The sequence below is a fragment of the Otolemur garnettii genome, unplaced genomic scaffold, assembly GCF_000181295.1.
Source record: "Otolemur garnettii isolate 467f Iridium unplaced genomic scaffold, OtoGar3 scaffold00175, whole genome shotgun sequence".
Lineage (NCBI taxonomy): Eukaryota > Metazoa > Chordata > Mammalia > Primates > Galagidae > Otolemur > Otolemur garnettii.
The window spans coordinates 1,432,732-1,460,491 of NW_003852570.1; the positions used below are offsets into that span (position 1 = coordinate 1,432,732).

The 27,760-nt window shown below is 34.7% G+C and overlaps 1 protein-coding gene across 1 annotated transcript in view; it reads left to right on the forward strand.

Moving 5' to 3' along the window:
* The window catches only part of LOC100957064 (fibronectin type III domain containing protein 3C1-like), a 42,058-nt gene extending 14,538 nt beyond the window's left edge, over positions 1-27,520 (forward strand). The window contains exons 15-26 of the mRNA XM_012811805.1: positions 4,997-5,135; positions 5,725-5,793; positions 6,233-6,351; positions 6,840-6,945; positions 7,289-7,380; positions 7,604-7,717; positions 9,201-9,350; positions 23,677-23,951; positions 24,290-24,502; positions 25,300-25,466; positions 26,566-26,687; positions 27,182-27,520. Of these exons, the coding sequence (XP_012667259.1) occupies positions 4,997-5,135; positions 5,725-5,793; positions 6,233-6,351; positions 6,840-6,945; positions 7,289-7,380; positions 7,604-7,717; positions 9,201-9,350; positions 23,677-23,951; positions 24,290-24,502; positions 25,300-25,466; positions 26,566-26,687; positions 27,182-27,520 (1,905 nt within the window). The remainder of the gene's footprint in view (positions 1-4,996; positions 5,136-5,724; positions 5,794-6,232; positions 6,352-6,839; positions 6,946-7,288; positions 7,381-7,603; positions 7,718-9,200; positions 9,351-23,676; positions 23,952-24,289; positions 24,503-25,299; positions 25,467-26,565; positions 26,688-27,181) is intronic.
* The last annotated feature ends 240 nt before the right edge of the window (positions 27,521-27,760 follow it).

Genomic DNA, 27,760 nt, shown 5'->3' on the forward strand with positions numbered 1-27,760 from the left:
GGATGCTGGATATTATCAAAAGCTTTTTCTACATCAATTGAGAGAATCATATGCTCTTTGTTTTTTATTTTGTTTATGTGATGTATTATATTTATAGATTTATGTATGTTGAACCAGCTTTGAGACCCTAGGATAAAACCACATGGTCATGGTGTATAATTTGATGTGTTGCTGGATTCTGTTTTCTAGGATCTTATTGAATATTTTTGCATCAATATTCATTAGAGGTATTGGTCTATATTTTTCTTTTCTTGTTGGGTCTTTTCCTGGTTTGGGGAACAGAGTGATATTTGCTTCATAAAATGTGTTGGGAAGTATTCCTTCCTTTTCTATATTTTGGAAAAGGTTAAATAATATAGGTACTAATTCATCTTTAAAGGTTTGGTAGAATTCCCATATGAAGCCATCTGGTACCACACTTTGTTGGGGGGGAGATTTTATATAGTTGATGAAATTTCAAGACTTGATATAGGCCTGTTCAACATTTACACTTCTTTCTGGCTAAGTCTAGGAAGATGGTGTGCTTCCAAGTATTGGTCTCTTTCCTTCATATTTTCATATTTCTGAGTTTTTGGTAGTATTCATTAAGAATTTTTTGAATTTCTGAGGAGTCTGTTGTTAACTTACCTCTGTCATTTCTGATTGATGAAATTAGAGATTTTACTCTTACTTCAGTTTTGGTTAACCAAAGGTTTATATATTTTATTGACCTTTTCAAAAATCAATGTTTTGATTCATTGATCTGTTGTTTAATTCTTTGTTCTCAATTTCATTTAATTCTTCTCTAATTTTAGATATGTCTTTTCTTCTGCTAGGATTGGGGTTGGAATGTTCTTCCTTTTCCAGTTGCTTGAGATGTTCCATTAAGTTGTTGACTTCCTCTCTTTTGTTCTCTTGAAGAAGGCTTGCAACGCTATAAATTTCCCTCTTAGGACTGCCTTTCCAGTATCCCAGAGGTTTTGGTAGTGCATGTCTTCATTATTGTTTTGTTCCAAAAATTAGGTGATTTCTTTCTTAATATTACCTATTATGTTGCTATCATTCAGCATAAGGTTATTTTGTTTCCGTGTTTTTGTATGAGTATGCACATTCCTGTTGTTAATGAGTTCAACTTCTATTCCATGATAGTCCGAGAAGATACAAGGAATAATTTATATTCTTTTAAATTTGCTAAGGTTAGACTTGTGACCTAAGATGTGATCAATTTTGGAGGATGCTCCATGGGATGATGAGAAGAATGTGTATTCAGTTTTTTTAGGATGAAATGTTCTGTAGATGTCTGTTAAATACAATTGTTGAATGATTAAGTTTAAGTCTAAAATTTATTTGCTTAGTTTCTTATTGGAGGATCTATTGAACACTGCAAAATGGGTGTTAAAATCTCAAACTATCATAGTGCTGCAGGATATCAAATTGTTCGTCTGTTAGCATCTCCCTTATAAATGGAGGAGCATTCTGGTTGGGCACATAGATGTTAATAATTGAAATCTCATCATGTTCAGTGTTTCCCTTAATAAATATGAAGTGACTATCCTTATCATTCCTTACTTTTGTTGGTTTAAAGCCAAATAAAATTGCATCACCTGCTTTTTTCTAATTTCCATTTGCCTGAATTATAGATGTCCATCCCTTCACCCTGAATCTATATTTATCTTTTAAGGTAAGATGAGATTCTGGTATGCAGCAGATATCTGGCCTGAGTTTTTGTATCCAGTCAGCCAACCTGTGCCTCTTTAGAGTCCAATTTAAGCCATTGACCTTAATTGAGAGTATTTATAAGCCTGGTAGTATTTTTGGTATCAAGTTTTTTGAAAGTCCAGGGGACATTTTTACACTTTTTGCCACTGTAGAAGTTAGAATTTGATCAAAAGTTTCTGAGTGAGTTTACTTTGGTGGTAAAGCATTGTGCTGGTCGTTGTGGAGGACGGGTCTGAGAATATCCTGGAGAGTTGGTTTAGTTATGGCAAATTTCAACATGTGAATGTCATTAAAGTATTTTTTCTCCATGATAATTCAAACTCAGTTTAGCTGGATACAGGATCCTAGATTGAAAGTTGTTTTGTTTTAGGAAGTTGAAGGTCAATGACCTTCCTCTTTTCACTTGAAAAGTTTCAGCTGAGAGTCGTGCAGTCATTCTAATATTCTTACCCAAGTAGGTTATGGTTTACTTATGTATGGCTGCTTGCAGAATTTTCTCCTTCATATTAACTTTGGCAAAGTTAATTATGTGTCTGGGAGATGCTTTATTTGGATTGAGTTGTGCTGGGGTTCTAAAACTCTCTGCTATCTGAATTTCAGTATCTCTTACAATGTTTGGGAAGTTCTCCCCAATTATCTCTTGGAGTAGAGCATCTGAGCCTTTTGGAACAACCTTGTCACCTTCAGGAATTCCTATAAGGGAAATGTTTGCTTTTTTGGAGTTGTCCCACAACTCTCTGAGAGAATGATCCATTTTTGCTCTCCACTTCTCTTCCTCGTTGAGCGTTTGGGAGTGTTCAAATGCTCCCAAACACTTCAATGTCAGAAATCCTTTTTCCTGCCTGCTTCATTCTGTTACTGAGGTATTGTACTGTATTTCTTGGAGGCCTGCAAATTCTTTTCTCAATGTCTCAAAATCTTTGATGATTTTGTCATTGAATTCTTGAGACAACTTTTGAGTTATTCCTAGAATTTCTAATTCCTGCTTTACTTCCATTCTGTTAATCTTATTTGCCATCCAAATTCTGAACTCTATTTCTGACTTCTCAGCCATTTGTTTATGAATGGGATCTTCTGGTATGTTTGCTTTGTCATTCCTAGGGGGAGTTGATCTACTCTGAGTATTCACATTGCCAGAGTTTTTCCGCTGATTTTGCCCCAAGATTATTTTTCACCATTTGGCTAGATGAGCAGGTAAAGTGAAATTTGATTGGAGGCTCCTGGAGTTGTGATTATCCAGCCCTTTATTAAAGAGCTGGGACTGGTGACTTCAGCTTTTCCCCTATAGCTTTGCAAAGGATTTGTACAGTACTATAGCCTGAGACTCTGGGGACCTGCTTGTTGTGATGGGGCTAGTTGGCTCTGTCTTATATTCAGCTGGTCTTTGTCCCATCCTAGTGAATCACTGACTCTGGGTTGAAGTCTCAGCTGTGTGGAAATACAAGCAACTAGGACACCCTGCCCTCCATGGGCAAGAATTGCAATAGGAAAATCAAACCTTCCCACTACAACACAATCAGGGTGCCACCTTGGAGGTTCCTCAGGGGATTGGCCCAGGTCAAGAGTTTCTAAACAAATGTCCCAGTCAACACAAACACAGATCAAGTGAGAGAGATCAACAGGTCTCCAGCAACTGGATTGAAGGTATATTCTGGCAGCTCGAGTGTGGCTCACTGCAGTGCTCCATGGAATCAGAAAGGCCTACCCAGCAAATGAGTTAGTCTGAGGAGATTGATGACTCCTTCCCCATCTGCACCTCCATCACACCCAGTCACCCATAACCTCACAGGGCTGTGGCCCAGCTCCCTCCAATGAGCAAATATGACAGGGTTTTGTGCTGGCTAGAGTCACAAGGAGATCAATGTCTCCTCAACCAGGTTTCCGCTGTCTGCCACCAGCTGGCAAGGGGAGCTGAAGCCTGACTATCTCGGGTGCTCAATGGAAACTGGGGAGTGTCACTCAGTCCCAACCCCACCCCAGACTGATGCTGCTGTCAGTTTTATTCTCACAGAATTTGTGTTTCTGTCTAGGCTGTGTTTCACTGCAGGCCAGGCACATTTTGAGTTCACAGACGCTGTGACTCAGCCCCGCCTTGTGCCACCACCACTGTACCAATTCTCACAGAGCTGTCATCTCTGTCTCCACTGGGCTCTGTTTTGGAGCAGGCACTATGAGAGCTCACAAAGTGCTCTCAGTTCCTGCCCCACCTGGGGATGATGTCCTGCCGTGCATGCTCTTGTACCAGATATGCTCTACTGGGTGCCAGGTGCATCTTAGGCTCACAAAAGCAGCAATTCTGACTCAATCCCACCCTGGAAGTATGCCACCTCCGAGGACTCGTATTTGTCTCAGTCCCTGCTATGCCTCACCTGGGCAGTTGCCACTTCAGGCATAACCTTTGCTCATGGGGCCTGTGTTTCTGTCCCAGAACTTTTCCACCTGTAGTTGCCCCTGGGTTAGAGGCCCAGTTCCATCTGGTTGCTAAGATACACAGGAAGTGTTTCTCCAAAATATCACCAGGGTTGTGAGCCCTATTGTTGCTGCCACTGCCACTGCCACCAGGATCTGCCGAGGGGCACTGTTTCTCCTTCTCCCATTTGGCTCCCTCACTCCACAGTCCCCACTTTACACCATGCTGCTGATTCAGTACAGACTTGTAGCAAGCAGCCCATGCTTTGCCCATACCTCTCAAGAAATTGCCCAAGAATCTGGACTTCATGGGGGAGTCTTCCAGACCTTGGAGTGGGAGTGGAGGGGAGTGCAGGAGTTCAGAATTGCAGTAGAGTATATGTTCAGTTTTGTTCCTGGTGGGAGAATGCCAAGGCTCACAAGTGGGTCCTATCTGGGGAAGGAGATCTGTTTTTTAGCAGCTCTCTCCTGTGAGATAAAATAAGAAGAAATCTGAACTCTGCTCGCTTGTTTGTAGAAAGCACACTGCAAGCCATTCTCATGGGGGAGGGCACTACCATCTGCTTGGTGATGGGTTTTGTACCTATTGTTTATTTCCTTGGGGGTGCAACTCACCTCAACAAGGGTGATAGGCATTCTTCAGTCTTCTCTCTTGGCTCAGCTCCAAACCATCAGCCTATTTGATAAACTTCTGTCTTTTAACTCTCCTCTGTGAAAAGCTGGCTCCAGTTGACCATCTTGCCTCCTACTGAGTGGCTTTGTTTTAAATTAAACATTATTTTGTATTTAGTCCACTCAAATAGCTTGCTTTATATTTACAAACTATGAACAGTTTCAAATTAGACTTATTTATAATGGTCAACCAATGTATTCTCTTTTACTCAAACAGATCTTTGCCTATAATATGGAAGGAAGAAGCAATCCCAGTGGAGAAGTAAAATATACTACCTGTCCAGATAAGCCTGGATCCCCTGGAAAACCATTTGTAAAGGGAAAAATTCATGCACACAAAGTAAAAATTGGATGGGGTAAGTACTGTTTTTGTATTTACATTTTTCCTTGTCTTAATATTAACTATGGAAAAGAAATCTTCCTCTAATTGCCTCAGCTTTGTAAAATATTCTCTTAATCATTTATATGTGAAATAGTCTACAATATAAAAGAATTTAGTTGCAAACCATTTACTATTTCTAGTTTTCTCTGAGTTTTCTATTGCTGTCTCATTAATTCACACATGAATAAATTATTGATTATTTATGGGTCTTTAAATATTATCATCATTCCAACTAAGATTACATCTAATTAGCAGTCACAAACAGAAGACCATATCAATAATAAATGTCAAGTTAACAAGAAATTATATATATATTTATAAATTATTTTTCCTCTAAACTACAAAAATCAACTTTATAGCATATATTCCTAGCCTTTTAGTCTTTTATAATTTTAAAATATTATTTAAATGTTTTATATCCAATGTTACAGGCATGTAATTTGATTTTTATGGTCTTTATTAATATTCCTTTTTGTATTTTTCCCTCTGTAAAATGTTTTTGGTAATTTACAGTATAACTTTCTTTGGAAGATTTTGAAGTTAATTTTATTTTTTTTTTTCAGAACCACCCAAAGATAATGGTGGAACATACATTTCAAGTTACAGTTTAGAAGTTAGTGAAAATTCAGATGGTAAGGCATAATAATTTTTTTAGATTTTAAAGATTTTATTTTGAAGTAATGTTAGAGTCATCTGGAAGTTGCAGGAATAGCTCAGAGATTTCTAATACAAACCCTTCGTTCTGCTTCTGCTAATATTAATATCTGATATAAACATAGGGCAAACATCAAAACCAAGAAATTGACATTGGTACAATACTACTATCTGAACCCCAGAACTTACTTGGATACGTCCAGTTTTTAGTAACATATCATGTTTACTTACTGATATATTATGATTTTATGGTTAATTCTACCAGAATACGTTATTTAACTATTGGTAAATAGGTCATTCGACCAAGTTAATTTCCAAAATGGTTACTTCTTATTATCTAAATGAGAAATCATGGGAAACCATAACTTTATAAGCTACTTATAAATACATTGGATAAATTTGTTTGTATCCCTTCAGTGAATCTCTGGAACACAATCTACAATGGAAATACAAGGCAATTTATGTATGATCACTTGCAACCTGGCACTGCATATAAACTGAGAGTATTTTGCACTTCACCAATAGGTCAAAGCAAGGTGAGAAAAGAATGAGGGAAAGTTTTTAAGCTGAGGACTGAAATGCACTGTATCATATTTTTTTTATTATTAAATCATAGCTGTGTACATTAATGCAATCATGGGGTACAGTGTGATGGTTTTATATACAATTTGAAATATTTTCATCAAACTGGTTAACATAGCCTTCATGGAATTTTCTTAGTTATTGTGTTAAGACATTTATATTCTACATTTAGAAAGATTCACATGTACCCTTGTAAGATGAACTATAGGTGTGGTCGCACCAATCACCCTCCCTCCACCTATCCTCCCCCCTCCCCTCCCCTCTCCCTCCCCTTTCCCCATATTCTTGGTCTATAATTGGATTATAGCTTTCATATTAAAGCTATAAATTAGTTTCATAGTAGGGCTGAGTACATTGGATACTTTTTCTTCATATTATTAAATGTTTGATAAAACAGAACTTGAATTCAGTATGGTCATAAGATGTTATGTATTTCTTTTAGCCTTCAGATATATTGATTATTCAAACACCTACTCTTTCTCCTCCATCTTGCCATCCTCCACTCTTGAATGGTAAAACAACGTCCAGAGAAATAAACCTGCAAGGTGGTGAGGCTTCTTTGTGTGATTTTAATGACTGGACCTGAATTTCCTGTTTTTAACTTTTAATTTTCATATAGTAAATGTTATTAAAGCACAGCAAATGATTTTATTTTAGAATAAAATTGAATATTTCTCAGCAAATTTTTTCTTACATAGTAATTGAAACTATAATTTTTAAATGTAAATTAAAAAGTTAATTGACACAAGTTAATATATTTTGAGTTTTCTGTTACTTTAATTTTTTCAACATACAGTCATCTTAAATTATCTTCATCATATTAAAGAAACACTCTTAAAATGATTTGCAAAAATAAATAAATAAATAAGTTTATTTTGCATATTTTTCTAGAGAATTCTCTTGCTAATGGGAACTCTGAAGCACTATATGTAAAAAAGGCAAAAGGTAACCAAGACAACACACAAGAGCATCTTGGCTCAGAAGTGAGATGTATAGTGAGTAAATTAATTCCTTAAGTATCTATAGTTACTTTTGAAAAGCAGCAACCAGGGCTGGGGACTGGGGAAGTTATATTGTTCAGTTATCACATTTGTAATTTATTTCAGTTTGGATGAATATGTGCTTCTACTTATTGTCAAGTTGGGGAGTGACCATTCTTGCACAATCATTCATGTGTTTGATTATTTGTTTGTTGTTTATTTGTAGTTTGGATCTCATTCAATGACATGTGAAAGTGAACCAGTCCCAGGCCCTCCTTCACAATGTGGTACACCTGTGCTAACCTGCAAGGGTCCAACCTGCATTGTTGTTAGTTGGAGTGTATGTTATCAATTTAATTTTATTAATTTTGGTAATATAAAAATATAGTAATTGGCTTAGACATTTTCTGGAAAATCTGGAACTCTGTAAGGAGTCAGAGTTTAGAGTTCGGATCCCACAAACCTTGGAATATGATTTCTACAATATACCCAGGCCCTGATTCTAATGGTATTAAGAAGATTATGGCAATAGAGATCCTGCTCTCTAGATCCTATTGTTGAGGAGGATAATAATTTTGGGAAACCAAATAGACTATCAATAAGTAACTAATTAACGTTCTAAGATCAAAACAAGAAATAATAAAGTTAAACCATTTAATAGAACTTAGCATTTTCTTGAAAGTGTCATTGAGAAATCTCTAGTCCTATTTATTTTCATGTAACACTATAATATGACACATTAGAAACATGGCTAAAGTAATGAAGCTTTAAGAAATGTACAAACATTTCTTGCACCCATGTGAATATTTTCCCCTTCAAAGTAATTAAGCTCAAAAAATAAAAACTGGTCTAATTATTTAATCAGGTGAATGTCTATGAATTTTTCTTTCCCTTTTCCCCAACTCTAGCAGTGAAACAAAAGCCTTGATCTGTCAATCTTAAATGACAGGGATGGTCACATCATTGCATAAAGGCCAGAGAGTTCTAGGGTTTGTTTCCTTGGTTTTTTTTTTGTTGTTGTTTGTTTGTTTGTTTGTTTGTTGTTTTTGTTTCTTTTTTGTTGTTGTTCTTTGTTTCTTTGTTGCACTTTTTGGCTGGGGCCAGGTTCGAACCTGCCACCTTTGGTATATAGAGCCAGTGCCTTATTCCTTTGAGCCACAGGCACTGCCCTGTTTTGCTTTGTTTCATTTTGGTTTTTGCCAAGACTCTCACTCTGCTGCCAGGGCTAGGGTACTATGGCTTCAGTCTAGCACCCAGAATCTCAGATTCCTGGGTTCAAGCAATCCTCCTGCCTCAGCCTCCCAAGTAACTGGAGATAAAGGTGTGTGTCATGCTTGGTTAATTTTTCTATTTTAAATAAGGATGGATTCTCAATCTTGCTCTGGGTGGTCTCAAACTCCTGAGCTGAAGCAATTCTCCAGCCTCAGACTCCCAGAGGGCTAAGATTATAAGCATGAGCTACTACTGGACTCAGCCCTAGGGTTTCTTTTTGATCCCACTAGCCAATAGTAATATTAAACAACATTAGTATATCTTAAGTTTACTTTTCTTAAGTAACCCATTTGAAAATAATTTTAATAATTTTAAAGGCATTTATCTAATATATTGATTAAGCCAATCTCTTTTCTTAATTTTATGTGAGCCTTTTAATGTTATAGTGTTCTTCTTTGTTTAATTATTTCTACGCTTGTCTATATCTCATATGATTTAATAAATTATAAGCTTTGTCATTGAAAGGATTATGTTGTAACTTTCCATAGTATCTCATGTAGTAAACACTTAAAAAGGAAGAACTCAATTTCTGTGTTTGTTATATCTTTCAGATTCCTGTATGTAATGGTGCCGAGATCACTGATTACAGACTAGAATGGGGACAAATTGAAGAATCAATGCACTTGATTTACACTGGCCCTTGCCTGAGCTATGAAGTTAAAGGTCTGATTCCTGCAACTACATACTTTTGCAGAGTCCAGGTAACCCTGACAGTTCTTCCAATGTGAACATGTTGTCAACAACTATTAACCTATGGTACACACATTCATAATATTGGCAGTGTTTCCAGTGTAGAGACCAGGATCGAGTCACAGACTTTCAAATCTTAAACACTGCTCATATTCAGTGCCAACATTCTGAGCTCCTTCACCTGGCATTTGAAGTCCCACATAATCTGGTAGCTACTGTTTCATTCCAACTAGATTGTCCATTATTTTTCTCTGCAATTCTGTGCTTTCAAAATTTCCCTAAACTTAGGAATTGTGAAATCTTCTTAAAAATATTGATTCCTACACTCCCATTATATCTAATGGATCAAAATTTCTAATTCAGATGTTTGCTAATAAGTATATTTAATAAACACCCAATGTGACAATTAACATGAAATAGGAAAAACTGCATAAACTCTTTATTCCAAACAAACAAGTCTACCCCACTACCACCTCAGTATCAACAAGGTGGATCCAGGTATATGCCTTGTATGTTTGTTCATTCTATGCTCTCTGCCTATCTCATCTCTTAAAACTCAGTTATTGCATAAATGTTTCAATGACAACCATAGTTTGAAGTGATCTCTTCCTCTTCTGGATTTCTAGAATTGTAAAACTCATAACTTGATCCCTAATACTAGGCATCTAAGCTCCATCCCCCAGATTTCCTTTAAGGAACTTTTATTTCCTTTTTCAGATTTTGGGGAGTATTCCTGTTTTTTGTATTGTAAAAAATTCTCTCACAATAAGTATTTTTTAGTTAAGAGGTCATTGCAATAGTTCAAAATATAGGTGATGAGGTTATGAACATTCAAGCTATGGAAGTGGGAATGCTGAGATATTAGTGGTTTTAAAAGATATTAGGGAGATAAAAACCAATGGAATATGTTCTTGCCAAAATGTAGTAGCCTCTTTACTCCCAGATTCTCCTTCTTACAACTAAAAATTACGAGATATAACACCACAAATAAGCATAAGAAGTCTCTGAAAGGAGATAGAAGGCAGCAAACTTCCTAGAGAACTGACAACTTAAAGAAAAATGCGGTAGTGAGCCCTTTGTCTTTCCTAATTACCTCACATAAACCCTGGAAAGGAGATGCTAAAGAAGCCTCCAACTCAGAATTACCAACAGAGATGGACAGTGAAAAAAAAAATTCCAAAAAAAAAAAAAAAAAAACTTTGTTACCTTCACCAAAGTGACCAGAAAAAAGGGTAGCCTAACAACAGAAAACCTCCTTAGCAATACTTGCTTTATTCTATCCAAACATTAATGGAAAAAGCATAAACACCCCTTCTTTTTCCCAGATCTTGGGATTCAACAGACTAAGCAGAAAGCTGACCAGCCATCCAATCCACCCTAGAAGCAAAAAACACACTCCAATTTCCCCATGCAATGGTTTTGTCAGGGCTTACCAGGATGTTAAACTTTCATCCACTGCTTGGCAAAAGCAGGTGGTTCTCTGCTCCCGTTCCCCTGAAGACTAGTGACAGTGTGTCCAAGCAGGGACCTGATGATCTTCTATACATCTCTGATAGAAACAAGTAGTAGCATTCTAATTGCATGCAGAAGTGGTGTTTATTGGCAAGCTAAGCCTCTACCCACACAGAGTAGCAAAAGACTGAACAACATGATGTGATTCAAGCTGGTCCACACTTCTCTTTCCTCCTACCCTTGTGTCAGTGAGGCTGATGAAGGGCAGACCTCCATATCCCCTTATCAGCAATGAGATTGAAGGAGGATATAAGAAGCAGTTATAGTCAGTACTGAAGTTCCCCACCACCTCCCTGCCATCTGGTGTCAATAAGGTTCAATGAAGAGCTCAGCTTTCACCCCTACTCAGTATCAACAAGGCAGATCCAGGTATAGGGAAGCTATGCTACTTGGCACACCTACTACCATCATACTCATCTCCAGGTGTCAACAATATCCACCTTGGGGCTATGCTTTCACTCCACCATATATGAACAAAGAAATATGGATCATTTTTCTGCTACTCCCTCCATGGTATCAGAAGGACCAAGTAGGGAGCTGACCTTATACTCCCACTCAGAGGCAATGATTCAGCACAAATAGTTGTCCTACTTTTTCTGAGAAGTTGCTAGTAGAGTCTAGACAGGAACTGAATTTCTGTTCCTTTCAACCCTTTTGCTATATTTCTAGAAAGATATTGAATAATAAAAATTAGTTAAATATGATCAGAATTTCATAATATTCAAAATGCCCAAAATAAATAAGGAATCATTTGTTATAAAAAGAACCAGTAAAATAACAACTTGAATGACAAAATAAATAAATAAATAGCACACTGTGAGATAAATCAGAGCTTTGAATTACCTGACGAGGATTTTAAGCATCCATCAAGAAAATACTTCAACAAGCAACTATGAGTTATCATGAAACCAATTTTAAAAATAAGAAAAAAAAATCAACAAATAAGTCATAGAAAAGACCCAAATAGAAATCATAGAACTGAAAAATACAACAGCCAAAATAAAAAAATCTCTGGAAAGGCTCAGTATTAGAGATTACAGAAGATTATAATCAGTGAACTTGAGGACAGATTACTAGAATTTACCCAACCTGATCACCAAAGAGGATTTAGAAATAATTAATATGAACAGAGTCTCAGGCAGATATGAAACAATAACAAAAGAGATAATATTCATACAATTAAAGTCATAATTATAGAAACAGAGAAGATAAAGAGTGAGACTGAAAAGTACATAATGAAATAGTGAATACTTTCCAATTTGAGGTAAAAAATAACAAGAGATTAAAGAAGTTAAGTAATCCTATAATACAATTAACCCAAGAAATATGCTCTACAAATCATTATCAAATTCTAGGAAAAAAAATCAAAGAAAAAAATCTTTAAAGCACCCAGAAAGAAATGATGCATTACTTATAGAAGAACATCAATTCAAATGATAGTGAATATCTCATCTTATAGAAGAACATCAATTCAAATGATAGTGAATATCTCATCTGAAACCATGGAGGCAAGAAAAACAGTGGCACATTTTTAAGTACTGAAAATATCCATATGCAGCAAAATTATCCTTCAGGAATGAAGAAGAAATAAATGCATTCTCTAATGAAAGAAAACTAAAAAAATTTGTTACCATCAAGCCTACCTTTTAAAAATAGCTAATGAAAATTCTCTACACAAACAGTAAATAAGAGAAGAAGGTTTGGAACTTCAGAAAAGAAATAATTGGAACGGGCAAAAATGGGGATAAATATAATTGACTATCATTTTCCTTAAAGAAGCAAAAATATTAACCCCAACTGATGTAGCACTCAATACATAGAGAGGAAATACTTAAGATGGTCATATTTTAAAACTGAGGAAAACAAAGGTACCTAAATTGAAGTAAAGTATCTAAACTTTACTCAAAGTGGCAAAACATTAATACCAATAGACTGTAATAAGTTACACATGCATAGTTTAATACTTAGAGTAAGTAATCATTAAGAAAACTGCTAAGCAAAATGCTCAAAAACACTAGAACTAAATCAAATCGAATTGGAATGCTGAAAAGTGTTCAAGTATCACACAGGAAGGTAAGAAAAGCAAAACAGGAGAATGAGAAATGGAAGGAACAAACAGAAAACAACAGTAATATTAAGGCTTAGCATATCAATAATACCTTAAATGCAAATGGTCTAATATTGTCAATTAAAAGACAGAGATGAGAAGGGGGAGTAAAATGGCAAACTGGAGACAGCTTATTTGCAGCCAGGCATAGTGAGATTAGGGATAGAATCCAGGCACCTCTGGATTGTGGGCTCTGCCCAGAAACATCCGTTCTGGGGCATGGGGAGGCAGCAGGAGACTTCAGAATGCAAAGCGGAGGATGAAAGCAGTGGAGAAGCAGCAAGTACTTGCATTCAGGCAGAGGGCCAGACTGTGGCAGCTGCAGCAGCAGCAGCAGGGAGAGTTTGCAGACAGGGAAGGCCTTCCCTGCAGGTTGTTGTTGTTGTTGTTGTTTCGGACATGGGAAATTGGTTTTGATTACATTGGGAGAGCTTGGGTGAGTAAAAAAATGACTTTAAACAGTGCCAGGACTAAGCCATTGGGGCACAGCAGAGCTTTTATTGTTCAGCTGCAGGCTGGGTGCAGCGATTGTGGGAGAGATGCCTTGCAGATTCGGCCCTCAGGGTCCTAGACCAAGGCCAGTTTTGGCGTGCCTGATAAGCAGACAGCCACACCTGGAGAGACCTGAGTGACACACGCTTTCCTGGGAAAGCCACTACCCAACAAGGATACACAGTTTGGAAAGGTCAAGGCATATCTATTAAGCACTATGAGGAGAGCTTCAGGCTCCCAATCCTGTGGGGTTTAAGGACAAAGAAGTCAGCAGAGGCTTCCAGTCTCCAGCTTATACACTTGTATCAGTATTGTGATTACCGTCTCCCAACCCAGAAGATTACCTATTGCCCAGGCAATATTCAACAATATATATCTATATATCTATATCCGCATACATATATATTATATATATACATATATTATATATGTATGAAAAAATACATTTTTTTAATTTGTGTACCTTTTTTTCCCACCAGATTCTTTTCTTCATTTTTTCTCATGTATTATAATGTTTCATTTTTGCATTACTTAATTATAAGGGTTTCATTTTTGCTAGTTTTTCAGCCACTGTTCATCGTTTTTCCCCTAATTTTATCCCTCAAGTTTTTTATTTCTTTATTTTGATTTGATTTATAGTATTTTTATTTTCTTCTCTATTTGGTGGAGGTGAGGTCTTGTGTCACGTCAACTCAAATTGAGCTTCTCCAAGACACATTTTCATGAACCCATCCAAACTCAAGATGAAAGAGAAGATTCTGCAACCTACCAGGAAAAATGCCAATGAACCTACAGGGGAAAGTCCATAAAGGTGACTAAGGACTTCTCAAATGAAACTTTTCAAGCCAGAAGACAATGGTCATCTAGCTTTAATCTACTTAAAAAAAAATTTTTTTTCAGCCCAGAATTCTATATCCTGCCAAGCTAAGCTTTAAAATTGATGGAGAAATCAAATCACTGATATGCAAACATTGAGGAACTTTGCCACAATAATACCAGCTCTACCGGAAATACTTAGACCTATTCTCCACAATGACCATCACAATAGACCACCAGAAAACTAAACACCCAGAAACTAGAGGACAAAACTTAACTTCTGTAATGATGCAAAAGATAAAATTAAGCAATGGACTTTCACAAATTAAGAGGAATAGAACCACACTTATTAATTGTCAATAAATGTGAATGACTTCAATTCCCCACTGAAGAGGCATAAGCTGGCTGATTGGATAAAAAAAAGGACAAGCCATCCATTTGTTGTCTGTAGAAAACACACCTAGCCTTGAAGGACAAAGTAAAACTCAGGATTAATGGATGAAAGACAATTTTGCAGGCAAATGAAAATCACAGGAAAGGAGAGGTTGTAATCTTCTTTTCATATACAAGTAAATTTAAAGCAACTAAAGTCAAAAAAGACAAAGATGGACACTTCATATTGGTCAAGGGAACAATACAATGAGAACACATTTTAATTCTAAATATTTATGCACCCAACTTAAATGCTCCCAAATTTATGAAACAGACCTTAATTAGTCTGAGCAATATGATATCCCATAACACTATAATAGCAGGGGATTTTAATACTCCTCTTACTGATCTGGACACATCCTTCCACAGAAAGTAAACAAAGATATAAGGGATTTAAACATGACCCTAGAACAACTGTGCTTGATAGACATGTACATAACATTCAATCACAAATTTAAAGAGCATACTTTCTTCTCAATGGCCCATGGAATATTCTCCAAAATAGATCATATCCTAGGACACAAATCAAATATCAACAAAATCAAAATAACTTAAAATATGCCTTGTATCTTCTCAGACCAAAAGGCAATAAATGTGGAACTCAACTCCAAAAAAAATTTTCATCCCCACACAAAGGCATGGAAACTTAAAAACCTTAGGCTGAATGACAGTTGGGTCAAAGAACACATAAAAAAATACATCATTAACTTCCTTGAGCATAACAACAATGAAGACACAAGACACCAAAACCTGTGGGACACTGCAAAAGCAGTCCTAAGAGAGAAATTTATAATATTTGTCGTCTATATCCAAAAAACAGAAAGAGAACACATCAACAATCTAATGAATAAACTTAAAGAAATTAAAAAGGAAAGCAATCCAATCCCAAACTTAGCAAAAAAAAAAAAATGAATAACTAATATTAAATCAGAAATAAATGAAATTGAAAATAATACAATCACTTGGAAAATTAATCAAATGAGAAGTTGATTCTTCAAAAAGATAAATAAAATTGATGAACCATTGGCCGGATTATCTAGAAACAGAAAAATTAAATCTTTAAAAACTTGACAATGTGAAGGAAATGGACCAATACTTGTAATCCTGCTATCTTCCTTGACTTAATCAGGAAGAAATATATGTCTTGAACAGATCAATATCAAGCACTGAAATTGCAGAAACAATAAAAAAAGCTTCCAACAAAAAAAGCCCAGGACCAGATTGCTTCACATCAGAATTCTATCACACGTTTAAAAATGAGGTTGTACCTATACTGCAGAACGTATTCCAAAATATTGAGAAGAAAGGAACCATGCCCAACACATTCAATGAAGCAAACCTCATCTTGATTCCAAAACCAGGAAAGGACCCAACCAAAAAGTAGAACTACATATTTCACTAATGAATATTAATGCAAAAATACTAAAGAAAATCTTAGCTAATAGATTGCAGCTACTCATTAAAAAAAAATTATACAATATGATCAAGTAAGTTTCATCCAAGGAATGCAAGGCTGCTTTAACACATGCAAATCCATAAATGTAATACATCATATCAATAGAAGCAAAAACAAACACCATATGATCCTCTCAATAGATGCAGAAAAAGCATTTTACAAAATTCAGCATCTCTTTCTACCAAGAACACTTAAGAAAGTAGGCATAGGTGGCACATTTCTTAAACTGATTGAAGCCAACTATGACAAACTCACAGCTAACATTATACTGAATGGTGTAAAACTGAAAGCTTTTCCACTTAGAACTGGAACCAAGGATTTCCACTATTGCCACTATTATTTAACATAGTTCTGGAAGTTCTAGCCAATGCAATCAGCCAAGAGAAGGATATAGAGGGCATCCAAATTGAGAAGAGGAAGTCAAATTCTCTCTCTTTGTTAATGATATGATCTTACACTTACAATACCCCAGAAACTCCACAAAACTCCTGTTAATCATCAGAAAATATAGTATTGTCTCACAGTATAAAATGTATAAAATCAATGTCTATAAACCAGTAGCATTTGTATATGCCAATAACAGCTAAGTTGAGAAGCAAATTAAGGACACAACTCCCTTAACAGTAGCTTCAAAGAAAATGAAGTACTTAGGAATATACCTAACAAAGGAAGTAAAAGATCTTTTCAAAGAGAATTATGAAGCCCTAAGAAAAGAAATTGTGGAAGACACAAACAAGTGGAAGAATATACCAGGCTCTTCCCAGGGAAGAATTAACATCATCAAAATGTTTATTCTCAAACTGTTTAACTTCAATCACCCTCTCTCAACCCATCCACCCCTCCTCCCCTCCCCCTCTTCCCTCCCCATATTCTTAGGCTATAATTAGGTTATAACTTTCATATGAAAGCTATAAATTAGTTTCATAATAGGGCTGAGTACATTGGATACTTTTTCTTCCATTCTTGAGATTCCTTGCTAAGAAGAACATTTTCCAGCTCCATCCATGTAAACATGAAGGAGGTAAAGTCTCCATCTTTCTTTATGGCTGCATAGTATTCCATGGTATACATGTACCACAATTTATTGATCCGTTCATGGATTAATGGGCACTTGGGCTTCTTCCATGATGAAAATATTTCAAATTGTATATGAAAAGACCACACTGTACTCCATGATTGCATTAATGTACACAGTTATGATTTAATTTTAAAAAAAAGTTTATTCTACTCAAAGCAATCTATAGATTCAATGCAATCCCCATTAAAATAACAGCATCATATTTTGAAGAACTAGAAAACATAGTATTTCTTTTCATATGGAACCAGAATAAAAACCATGTAGCTAAAGCTATTCTTAGCAATAAAAACAAAGTCAGAAGCATCACCGTTCCAGACTTCAGGCCACATTACTAGTCCACGGTAATCAAAACAGCATGGAATTGGCATAAAAATAGAGACATAGACATATGGAACATAACAGAAAACCAAGAGAGGAAATCAGTCTCTACTTGCCACCTGATCTTTGATAAATCAAACAAAAGCATACCGTGGGGAAAATAATCCCTAATTAACAAATGGTGTTGGGAGAACTGGATAAGCACATGTAAAAGAATAAAACTCGACCCACACCTTTCACCCCTACAAAAATTAACTCAAGATGGATAAAAGACTTAAATCTAAGACACAACATAATAAAAATCTTAGAAGAATGTGGGGCGAAAACTTTTGGTGATGTTGGATTGGAGAAAAATTTTATGACAAAGACTTCAGTAGTCATTGCAACAACAACAAAAATTAACAAATGGGGCTTAATTAAGCTGAAAAGTTTTGGATAGCCAAGGACACAACAAGTAAAGCAAAAAAACAACCTTCAGAATGGGATGAGATATTTTCAGGGTATGAATTTGACAAATGGTTGATAACTAGAATCAACCATTTAATGAACAACTCAAATTAATGAACAAAAGAAGAGCCAACAATCCCATCTACCTCTGGACAAGAGATACGAACAAAACATTCTCTGATGAAGACAGAGTAATGGATAACAAACATGAAAAAACGCTCATCATCTCTGATCATCAGAGAAATGCAAATCAAAACTACCCTGAGATTCACCTAACCCCTGTGAGAATACCTTACATCATAGAGTCTCAAAGCTGCAAATGCTGGCATGGATGTAGAGAGAAGGCAACACTTTTACACTTCTGGTGGGCCTGGAAAGTAATTCAACATTTTTGGAAGGAAGCATGGAGAACCCTTAAAGAACTCATATTCGACCTCCTATTTGATCCCTCAATCCCATTACTAGGCATCTCCCAGAAGAAAAATATATCTTTTTATCAGAATGACTTTTGCACTAGAACTGTTTATCACAGCTCAATTTACAATTGCCAAAATGTGCAAACAACCTAAATGCCTACCAACCCAGGAATGTATTAATAAGCTGGGCTATATGTATACCATGTAATACTATTCAGCCATTAAAAGAGATAGAGACTTTACATCTTTTATATTAACCTGCATGGAGGTGGAGCACATTTTTCTTAGTAAAGCATCACAACAATGGAGAAACAAGAATCCAATGTACTCAGTTCTAATTTGAAGGCAGTAGATGATCTAATACAAGGTGTGGGGTAGGTAAATGGGTGATCAGGAGAGGGGAAGAGAGAGGGGGATGGGGGTCATGATGTATGGCACACATCTTGGAGGAGAAGCACAATTACAAGAGGAACTTTACCTAACAAATGCAATCAGTGGAACCTATATTTTGTATCCTCAATGAACCTCAAACAATTAAAAATAGTTAAATCTGGTAAAAAAAAAAATAGAGTTGGCAGAGTACATTTAAAAACATGATAAAACAATATTCTGTCTACAAAAAAAAAACTTACTTCAAATACAATAACCTGTCTAATGTTAGACATTAAAGAATGAAAGAGATATACAATGCCATCAGTAATAAAACCAAAAACCTGAGTGCCTACATGGGTATTAGATAGTATAGACTTTAAAAGAAAGAAATTGTTAGAGACAAATAGATGTATTATGTAATGATAAAAGGATAAATCAACTCTTACAGAGCAACAGAGCCTCAAAATACATGAAGCATAAACTAACAGGCATAAAGGACAAATAGGTAAAATCTACATGAATAGTTGGGGACTTCAAACTGCCCTCCTCTGGCAATTGGTAAAACTATTAAACCAAATGATCAAGGATATACAAGAACTGAACAATACCATCACCAATGAGATCTCATAAACATATATAGAATATGCTACCCAACAAGAGATTACACATTCTTTTTCAAGTGCTTATAGTAAATTCACCAAAATAGGCCATATCCTGAGCCATAATACAGTCTCAACAAATGTAAAATAATTGAAATTATACAGTGTGTTCTTTGTTTATAATGGAATCAAACTAGAAATCAATAACAGAAAGACAACAGGAATATCTCTAAAATTAAACAATAGACTTCCAGATGATCCATGGATCAAAAAATTAATCTCAAAGAAAAAAATGTAATGTATGGAACAGATTAAAATTAAAATCCCACCTATGTTGGTTTGCACTTAAAGCAGTGCTGAGAAAGAAATTCACAGAACCAGATGCTCACATTTCAAGTGAAAGAAAAAAAAACCCTCAAATCTATGTAAGTTTCTATCTCAACTAGTAGGTAGGAGTGATAACTTTATAGATTAATAGAATATGTTCAAAGTAAGAACAAGGTAGTAAATAAAAAGATATAGTGAAAATTAGTCAAATTTAAAGCAGGAAAACAATAGAGAAAATCAATGAAACAAAAATCAGGTGCTCTCAAAAAATACAATAAAATTTATAAGCTGCTTATAAGACTGATTAAAAGAAAAAAGATAGAAAATATTAAAACAGAATAAAATGGGATATCTCTACAGATTTTACAGTCATTAAAAGAAAAGGGTAATTTCATGAACAATTTTATAATATAACAATATAGAAGAAATGAAATTCTTCCTTAAAAATCACAAACTACTGAAATTCCGCCATCATGACTTAGATGATATAAATAGCCTTATAGTCATCAAAGAACTGAATCCATAAATTTAAAAATCCTGAAAAAGAAATCCCAAGGCCCATATGGTTTCACTGGAGAATTTTACAAAGCACTTAAAGAAAAATTAACACTAATTTTACGCATTCTGTTCCATAAGGTAGAAGATGAGGGCTCTCCCAATTTATTTTGTAAGGTTACTATTACACTGAGATCAAATCCAAATAACCTGCAGATCAATAACTCATTAATTTAAACATAAATATACCTCAGCAAAATACCGTCAAATGAAATTCACCAATGTATAAAAACAATTATACACCATGAAAAGTTGGGATTTGTTCCAGGTTTGCACAGCTGGTTCAAAATTGAAAAATTAACCAATGTAATCTACCACATCAAGAGACTAGAGAAGAAAAATCATATGATCATATCAATTGAAAACACAGAAAACATGGCTGACAAAATGTAATGCCCATTCATGCCCATTCATGATAAGAAAAAAAAAAAAACCTCTCAGAACATTAGGAACAGAGGGGGACTTCCCCATCTTGATTAAGAAATTCTATAGAAATATTACATTTCACATCATATTTAATGGTGAAAAGCTCAATGCTGTTCCTTGCTACCAGGAACAAGGAAAAGATGTTAGCTCTCAACATTGTTATTCAACGCTACTGGAAGCTTCAGCCACTGCAATAAGGTGAGTAAAGGAAATAAAAGGTACACAAATTTAGAAGAACTAAGACTACTATCCTGATGGCAGACACATGGAAAGTCCTGACTTTAGCATTATACCTAGTATCCACATAACAAAAATATTCGTACCCCCTTTAATTTTGAAATTAAAAATAGAACTAAGAATGTCCCTGTTTTCTAGGTGACAAGATTTTTTACATAGATCATCCCAAGGAATGCAGGAAAAATAACCTCCTAGAACTATTTCATAAATTCAGCAAGGTTCCAGGATACATGATCAACAAACAAAAATCAATCACATTTCTGTACACTAACAATGAACATGTAGAAACAGAAAATTTAACACACAATACTATTTATAATTGCTCCACAAAACATGAAATATGAGGGAAAGGCCCAGAAAAATGTGTACAGTATATGTATTCTGAAAATTACCAAATGTTGATCATAGAAACCAAAGGCAACCTAAACAAATAGAGATATACCATGTTCATAGATAGGAAGACTCAACTTAATAAAGATGCTAGTGTTCCCCAAATTGATCTATAGGTAAAATTCATTTCTATAAGAATCCTAGCAAGGTTATTATAGACATACATCTCATTCTAAATTGTATATGAAAAGGCACAGGACCTAAAATAGATAAATTGATTTTGAAAGAAAAAAAGTGAAAGAAATCATTCTATCCAATGTTAAAGCTTGCTCCATAGCCACAGCAATCAAGACAGTGTGGTACTGGTGGAAGGATAGATATATAAGTGAATGTAACAGAATAAAGAACCAAAGAACTTAGTTATAAACTTACACAAGTATGCCAAAGTGACTTTTGATGAGGTGCAAATGAAGTGAAATAGGCTTTCAACATATGCCAGAGAAATTGAATATCTATGGACAAAAATAATGAATATCAACCTGAACTTCACACATCTTATACAAAAATTAAAATGGATCACAGAAAACTAAAGCATGAAAGTAAAAAAAAAAAATCAGGAAAAATCATAAGAGAAAATCTTTGGGCTTTATCACTAGACAAATAATTAAAAAATAGACTTTAAATATAAGTTAGTTTCATAAAAGTACTGAGTACATTGTATACTTTTTCTTCCATTATTGAGATACTTTACTTAAAAGAGTATGTTTCAGCTCCATCCGTGTAAACATAGATTAAAAAGGTTGAAAGAAAATAGACTTGATAACAAAAGTTTAAGCCATAAAACCAAAAAGTGATAAATTTGACTTCCTCAAATCTAATAATTTTTACTGTACAAAAGGTCTTGTGGAGAGGATGAAAAGATAAGCTATACACTTGGAAAGAATATTTGCAAAGCCTATTTGGCAAAGAACAAGTATCTAGAATATATAAAGAACTCTCCAAACACAACAATTAAAAATTCAAATGACCCAGTTAGAAAATGGGCAAAAAACACAAACAGATAATTCACTGAAGAACACAGATCGGGGGCGGTGGCTGTAGCTCAAAGGAGTAGGGCACCGATCCCATAGGCTGGAGGTGGCAGGTTCAAACCCAGCCCCAGCCAAAAACTGCAAAAAAAAAAAGAAAATGGATGGCAAAGGAGCACATGAAAAACTGTTCAACATCTTTAGCTATTAGGGAAAAACACAGTGAAATGCCACAACACACCTATCAGAATGGCCAAAAGAAGAAATAGTGACAACATCAAATACTGACAAGAATGTGGAGAAATTGCATCACACATAAATTTCTGGTGGGAATTATAGCCACTCTGGAAAAGATTATGACAGTTTCTTATAAAATTAAACATGCACTTATATACCCAGACCTCTTGGGCACTTATCCCAGGGAAATTAGAACTTATGTATATACACACAAACAAGAAACATTACATAAATGTTCACCACATCTTTATTTGTAAGAATCCAAAACTAGAAACAGTTTAGATGTCCCTCAACAGGTAAATGGTTAAACAAACTATGGTACATCCATCCCATAGCATAGTACTCCAAAATAACAAGAACAAACTATCAATATACACAATGCTTATGATGGATTTCAAGGGAATTATACTGACTGAAAAAAAACCTATATGAAATTTCACATATTGAATGTTTCTATTTATATAACACTCTAAAAATGACAAAATTACAAAGATGAAGAGCAAATTAATGATTGCCAGGGGTTAGGAAGAGGAAGAGGAAAGGAGGTTATTATGACTATAAAAGGATAACACAAGGATACTTCCACATCTTAACTTTGGTGGTGGTCATATGAAGATACATGTGAAAAAAATACATAATACTAAATACACACACATACAAGTGCATGTAAAACTGATGAAATCTGAATAATGCCAATGGATTTTATCATCAGTTTCCTGGTTCTTATATTGTACTATAGCTATACAAAATATTATTTTGGGGAACAGTGGACAAAGAGTACATGTGAAGCTATAATGACCTCAAAAACATTTTTATAAAGTTAATGAAACTTTGTGAATGTATGTGAACTTCCAGCTACTGCCAACAGAAATAGAAACTACAAGATAAAGGAAAAGAAAAACATTTGGTGGAGTAATTGATGAGTTTGGTTTGGACATAGTTTCTCTGAAGTGTCTGTATTGGCACTCTTCACTTACCACCTGTAGTTGTACTCTTCACCTTCTTAAATATGCCACCTAAAATTTCATCATGTATTTCAACAACTTAGGACCACATTTTTAGACTATGAGTTCATGAACATTTATTTTGTTATGCAAAAATATGGTTTATGCACAAAAATTAATGAATCTCTAACAAAGTATATACTTTTAGGCTGTAAACATAGCTGGGGTTGGAATGTTTGGAGGAACTGGCATAGTAACCACACCAGCAACAATACCAGCAATAGTACCAATATTACATGAAGTTGAAAACAAAGTGCCTGCCAAATTGGCATCATCTTGCATTGCTATTCAATGGGAGGAACCAGACTGCCATGGCTCTCCAATCACTGGATATAACATTGAATATGGAAATAGAAAAATTTTGACTGTTGAGAGAGTAACAGAGTATCTTTTGAAAAATCTACAGCCTGACACCATATACAAGTAAGTCACACGTATCTTACTTTGGGTAAATGGAAAGCTTTTTGAGAATTTGAGCAGATCTACATTTTTATAGTTTATGTAGTCTACATAGGACTTCCTTTGAAAGTGAGTTTTACTGTTTTGGACAAATTTAGCACACGAAGAGCCAGTTTTTCCCTCTCATCAACAATTGTCAATGGTGATTATGCACATTCAAGATTTTTCTTTTGAATATTTGTCTCTAATAATTAGTACAATATGTTGGTGAATAGTCTACATAGTTACTGGGGGGTTAGGTTATATGATTTTATTTTATAAATATAAATTAATATATTTTAACTTTTTCTTCTGAACATTAGAATCAGAATTCAAGCTATCAACCATTATGGACTAAGCCCTTTTAGCCAATCAATAAGAATCAAAACTAAGCCACTGCCACCTGAGCCTCCACATCTTGACTGTGTAGTCTCTAAACACCAGAGCCTCAAACTTAAATGGGGTAACCCTGTGAGCAAGGGGTTGCTTTCCAACCTTATAAGCTACAACTTGTTAATGGGAGATTGTTCTGGCAGGTAACCTATTTTTACTATTTTAATATGTATTATAATAAAATTGTTTTAAAATTTCATATTTTTAAAATAGGCTTGGGGGTTCAAGTGTTTTTTTTTTTTTTTATTATATGGATGAATTATATAAGGGTGAATTCTGGGCTTTTAGTGTACCAATCAGCCAAATATTGTACATTGAAGGTAATTTTTTCATCCCTCACCCTCCTCCTGCCCACTCACCTTCTGAGTCTCCAGTGTCCATTATACCACTCTGTATGATCATGTATACTCTTTGTTTAGCTTCCACTTTTGAAAACATAAGCTATTTGTTTTTCCATTCCTGAGATACTTCACTTAGCATAATGGCCTCCAGTTTCATCCAAGTTACTGCAAAAGACATCATTTTATTCTTGTTTATGCCTGAGTAGTTAAAATTTATCTGCATGCTATAATCCAAAGTGGTTTCAATGAATTAACAGATATGAAATAAGGCTATTACCATGTTAAATATACTTTCTTAAATTCTTGCTCATAATTGATCTATCTCTTTTTATTCTCAAAATTATTCTTCCCTTTATATAATACACATTAAGTATCAAGGAATAGAAGTTACCTAAAAAGCATGAAAGCCACAATCTTGCCATTTGGACACTTACAACCTGATTTTTTTCTTTGTTTTATCTATCTGAGTTTGAATTTATTTACTTAGGCCTCATTGAGGTTTTAAAACCAGTTTTAAGTTAGTTATACAAATAGTTATTTGCATCTGTATAACTGTTGATTAGTAATATTACTTCCCTCATCTCCTTTCCCATCTCCAGATTTTCTATCATTTACCATGGACCTTGTCAGACTCACAAAGTGCAAAGATTGGGTGAATATACTCAATACAAATTTAAAATCCAGGCATGCAATGAAGCTGGTGAAGGACCACTGTCTGGTATCTATACTTTCACTACAACCAAAACTCCACCAGCCACACTTAAAGGTAAGTATTATAAGCCATGACACTGAAAGGTGTATTAGAGTTCCAAAAGTTCATATACAAAATTCAGCTTTACCTTTTATTTTAAATATTCAACAATATAATACCAAAAGAGACTAGTACTAATTATGGATTATCTACTATCACTCATTTCTCAAAAGAAAGAAGCTAAGTCTCCAAAATGTAAGTTGCTTAGCTAAAGGACACCCTGTGTCAGTGGCAGAACCAAGATTAGAATTTTATACTCCTGATTCCCATTTACTTTGTCATGATATCCACTCATTGCTATATCTTTTCTTTTCTCAAATGGATTATTGCACAAAAGATATTTATTGATAGGTGTGATTAAAGCTGAAATATAAGACTATATAAGTTTAGTAAGATTAATATCTGACACTCTGAATATACTCTCATTATTTGAATAACAAAATAAAATGCTATTAATAATACTTAACAAAGAGTCCAATTTACTGTCACTGGAGCCTGGGATTTGATGATATTTGCCTTCTTAATTTTTTTTTTTTATTGAATGGTCCTTCTTAATTGTAAGATTTCATTGTTCTACTTAATCCACACATGAGTCCAATCACTATTAGAAAATAATTTGTCTTTGATGTAAAGCTAACTGGAACATCTTAGAATTAAACATGTCTTGTCTAAGACCATAAGAATGCCTTACTCTCTTTCTGAATAATGTCCTATATATTTAAGCACCATTTCCCTAAAGTGTAGAGCAATTAATAATATAAAATAAAAAGCTTGCCCTAGTTACCTGACACATTTTCCATGATATTAAAATAAAATTATTAATATACATTAAAATCCTTATGAATGGATAATGTATCACAAAAGTTATAATGAAATCTTACTAGAAAATCAAAACATGGATTATTGATTGCTTTAATTTCTTAAAGTTTTTATTACAATCATTAAGATGCCTGATGGTACAGTAAAAGGCTTTCCAATAAGAACTGTCATATACTTCTTAGATTAAGCCTATACAGGCTTCTTTTAATGGCCATGGAATTGTATGAGGTTACAATGTATTCAACATTGCCCAGGAAAAATGGGAACTCTCTAATCTGAAATTCTCTTTTTTTAGCACCTAAATTACATCAGCTGAATAGCAATATTTGTGAGATCAAATGGGAGTCTTTGGAGCCAATAAAAGGAGATCCCATTGTTTATAATCTTCAACTTATCAGTAAAAAAGGAACTGACCTGGTAAGTCCTTGCAAATTTAGTCTTTAAAAATTTATAGTTTTAGATCCTGTGGGGATTGAGCTCTTGTGAAGGAGCAAGATACTCTTTTAGGATGTTTAAAGTAACTAAACCTTATCCAGAAGTTCTATGCAGTCCCTTAAAGCTTATGTACATAAGTATTTATTTTAGGACAGTTAGCTTATTCATTTAATTAGTTTATTACTATTGTTAGTTGGTATTTCTCAGTTCCATCAACTACCCTACACAACTCAATTAGAAACCTAATGCAACTGAACCTTAACAATTATAAGTCTTTGTTATTTCTTTCATTAAACAAAATTGCCTAAACAGTACTGGGTCCTCAGGACATTTAGAGGCTTTGTAAGAGTCAATTTTCTGTTGTTGTGAACATGCTTATGAGATCAACGATTTCATATTTTTCCTCTTGTCAAAAAACATACATTATTTTATTTGTTAATAAAATACAATTTTCATTTTGACTCCTTTTACTTTAGATTTACAAAGGACCAAACACTTCATTCTCCTTTTCCAACTTTCTGACAAATTCACATTATCGCTTCAAGGTCTGCGCTGGACGTCAATATCAAAATTCTGCTGGGATAAATGAGCTCTGGGGATCATATAGCCCCAGTGCTCTTTTCTCAACTCATAAGCACCAGCCAGCACCTAGCAAAGACAGTGGAGAAAAGGGGGAAAGCAACCCTAGTGAAGACAAAGATGAAAAGCCTGGAATAGAGATGAGTGAGGATACATTTATTCTAATCCTTGTGATAGGATTTGCAGTTATTGCTATTCTGTGTGGTGTTACAATTCAATACTTCCCAATTAACTAGTCTATTTTTATGCATTTTCACCTTTTTAGGAAGTTCTAAAACAAATTATATCAAATATATAAATTATTAGATACATCTCATCTCTTACATAAAAGAAAAGCTCATTGTGTAAAAATCCTTACAAACTTTTTTTTGGCAGTGAAGGAACTGCCTTAATACTGAAGAAATTCATTGTGACAGTAGAAGAGATTTTTTGAAGAAATAATTCTATTTTAAATTTCATAATTTTGGCAACAAAAA